Source organism: Macrobrachium rosenbergii, unplaced genomic scaffold, assembly GCF_040412425.1.
Source record: "Macrobrachium rosenbergii isolate ZJJX-2024 unplaced genomic scaffold, ASM4041242v1 13895, whole genome shotgun sequence".
Classification (NCBI taxonomy): Eukaryota; Metazoa; Arthropoda; class Malacostraca; order Decapoda; family Palaemonidae; genus Macrobrachium; species Macrobrachium rosenbergii.
In genome coordinates, this window is record NW_027100721.1 from 514,603 (window position 1) to 516,912 (window position 2,310).

General features: G+C 48.9%; 1 protein-coding gene across 1 annotated transcript; it reads right to left on the reverse strand.

Moving 5' to 3' along the window:
• Nucleotides 1–690: 690 nt before the first annotated feature.
• LOC136837926 (UBX domain-containing protein 1-like) lies at nucleotides 691–1,182 on the reverse strand. The gene has a single exon (XM_067102797.1). It carries the CDS (start codon nucleotides 1,180–1,182, stop codon nucleotides 691–693), a length of 492 nt encoding a protein of 163 aa, XP_066958898.1.
• Nucleotides 1,183–2,310: the final 1,128 nt, after the last annotated feature.

The following is a 2,310-nucleotide window of genomic DNA, read 5'->3' on the forward strand; positions in this document are numbered from 1 at the left end:
GACAGGCCGGAGATCCAGCACTGTAGTGGCTGGCAGCACCACAGGATTTGCACGGGCCTCTGGGATGGGCTCGGTGGCCTGCAGTAACTGTTGGAGGAGAGGGCTGAGCGGATGAATTGGGAGAGGAGTTCTGGCTGGTAGTAGTAGGCTGCTTATTAGTGCCTAGTTTGTATCGGCACTCAGCTTCAGTGTACCCCACCTTCTTACAGTGGGTGCACATAGGCTTGCTCGGCAGTCCATTCTTTGGGCGAGTTGGTTTCGAGAGGTAGGCAGGCGGAACAATGCACTTCTGAGAGGTGTTGTGAGACTGGTTAAAAGTTTCCCATGAATCGGCCATGCGGCAGGCTTCCATAAGTGTGGTGGGCTGCTTATCGTTAAGATATGCAGCAAGGGGCCCAGGCACACATTGGTAAAGGTCTTCCAGCATGGTCCGATTGAAGAGATCCTCAAACGTCGTGCAGGCCAAGGAGTCGAACCAGCGGGTACCGGACTGGGTCTTGTGACAGGCCCATTTGGTCCAGAACCAGCCGACTTCCTTAGCAAGACCTCAGAACAACTGTCTCCATTTCTCTGGGGTTATTTCATAGGCCTTCGTAATGACTCTATGAACTTCCACCATGTTGCCTCTCTGGCTCTTCTCGAGTGAGCAAAGCGCTGCCTTGGCTTTTCCCTCCATATGCTTGGCTAGTATTAAGGCCCTCTCTGTCTCCATGGTGGTGTAGTTATCGAAGAGAGCCTCGATTTTCTCCAGCCATGCTTCTGGCTGTCCTCAGTCCACTTGGGGACGAGGGAATTAATGCTCAAAATTGGAGCATTTGGTGCAGCAGGTGTGGGGCTGGAGGCTTGCTGTCTAGCCATATCTTCGGCATTCTCCCGTTTTGCTCTTTCCAGCTCGAGCTCTTTTTCTTTGAAGGCTAACTCATGCTGTCTTCTTCTTTCTTCTCTTTCTTCTTCTAGCTGCCTCTGCTCGGCTTTATACCTCCTCTGCCCGGCTTCATACTTCTTCTGTTCGGCTTCGTATTTCCTCTGTTCAGCTTCGTAATTCCGCCGTTCGAGTCTTTCTTCCTTCTCCTGCTTGGCCAAGTCATCCACTTGCTCCTTGACCCAGGTGGTAAGTTCCGAGCCGGTGAGACCTGCCGCCGTCCCCAGATCCAGGATGGCTTTATAATTCTCTGCTGCCATGGTTCTGTTGGTTAAGGGCATCTAACTGGGTCGACTGGGCATACTTGGGCAGTGAGGAAGTGTCCCTTCAGTGACGTGGCACCCTTTCAAAAGGTGGCACTATGGTTGGGTGTGCCGTGTAAAGGTCACACTGGTGGCACTCAGTATACTTAGGTACTGGTGCAGGTTAGGTACCAGAAGGACTTTCTCTTCTGTGTTCCATTTTGTTTGGTTTTATGTATCTTTTCTAGTTGCTTGATTGGTGGCACTATGGTGCCAATGTGTTCCTAGGAACCCCTTACTTGAGTCCAACTAGGCTATATGGGAGGAAAGGCACTCTACCCCAGCAGAGTGTAACAATTGAATGAGAGTAAAGAGGAAAATAAAAGATAGAGAGAGAGAGAAGTAAGCTTATTCAGTTGATGACAGTGCTGCAAATTATTGGCACTGTGGAATAAAGTGAATTTGGTTGCTTTTTCTTTAAAGATCCTCGTGAGTGGCTGGTCCCAGTACCCACAGTGCTAAACCTCTTTCTATTTCAGAGGGTGAAAAGCTACTGTTTTGCATAGGTGTAATGTATTGAGAAACACTACTCTCTCATTCTACTGTGTTGAACCTTTGGGGAGTTGTTGTGAGGAATCTCCCGCCATCCACGAACTGGGACGCCAGCAGAAGCATGGGTCTGCTTGCTTGTAATTGATATACCAGAATAAAGTAAGTGAATTACCAACCTGTCTTCTTGGAACCTAAGTACTGTACTAAAGGGACGAGGACGCAACAGTGGCGACGAGGAAGAACCCAGTGTACGAAGAGGTATGTCATATTGAAGGAGAGTTAGTGTACCAACGACAGCCGGCCATATCTAGCCTAGCATACCAGTTTAGGCCTGGCCAACGTCCAGACTCCAGTATTTGAGTAGCCTGAGTTCAGCTGTAATTGTTGGGGACTACCGAAGTTCCATACCCCGTCAGGAAGGATGGCAGCAACAAGGAGACCGGCAATTCCCGAGTTTAACCCAGATAAGTTGGAATTATCTTGTTGGCTGGATCTATTTTCCATGAATTGTGAAGTAAATGAAGTAACAGAGGCGACAGCAAAAAGGGCTTTGTTGCTTTCTTCAGTTGAGTAGAGACTTTTTCCACGATCTGT

Excerpts from the sequence above, each read along its gene's own strand:
- LOC136837926 (XM_067102797.1), bottom strand. The coding sequence starts at position 1,182 with ATGGCAGCAGAGAATTATAAAGCCATCCTGGATCTGGGGACGGCGGCA.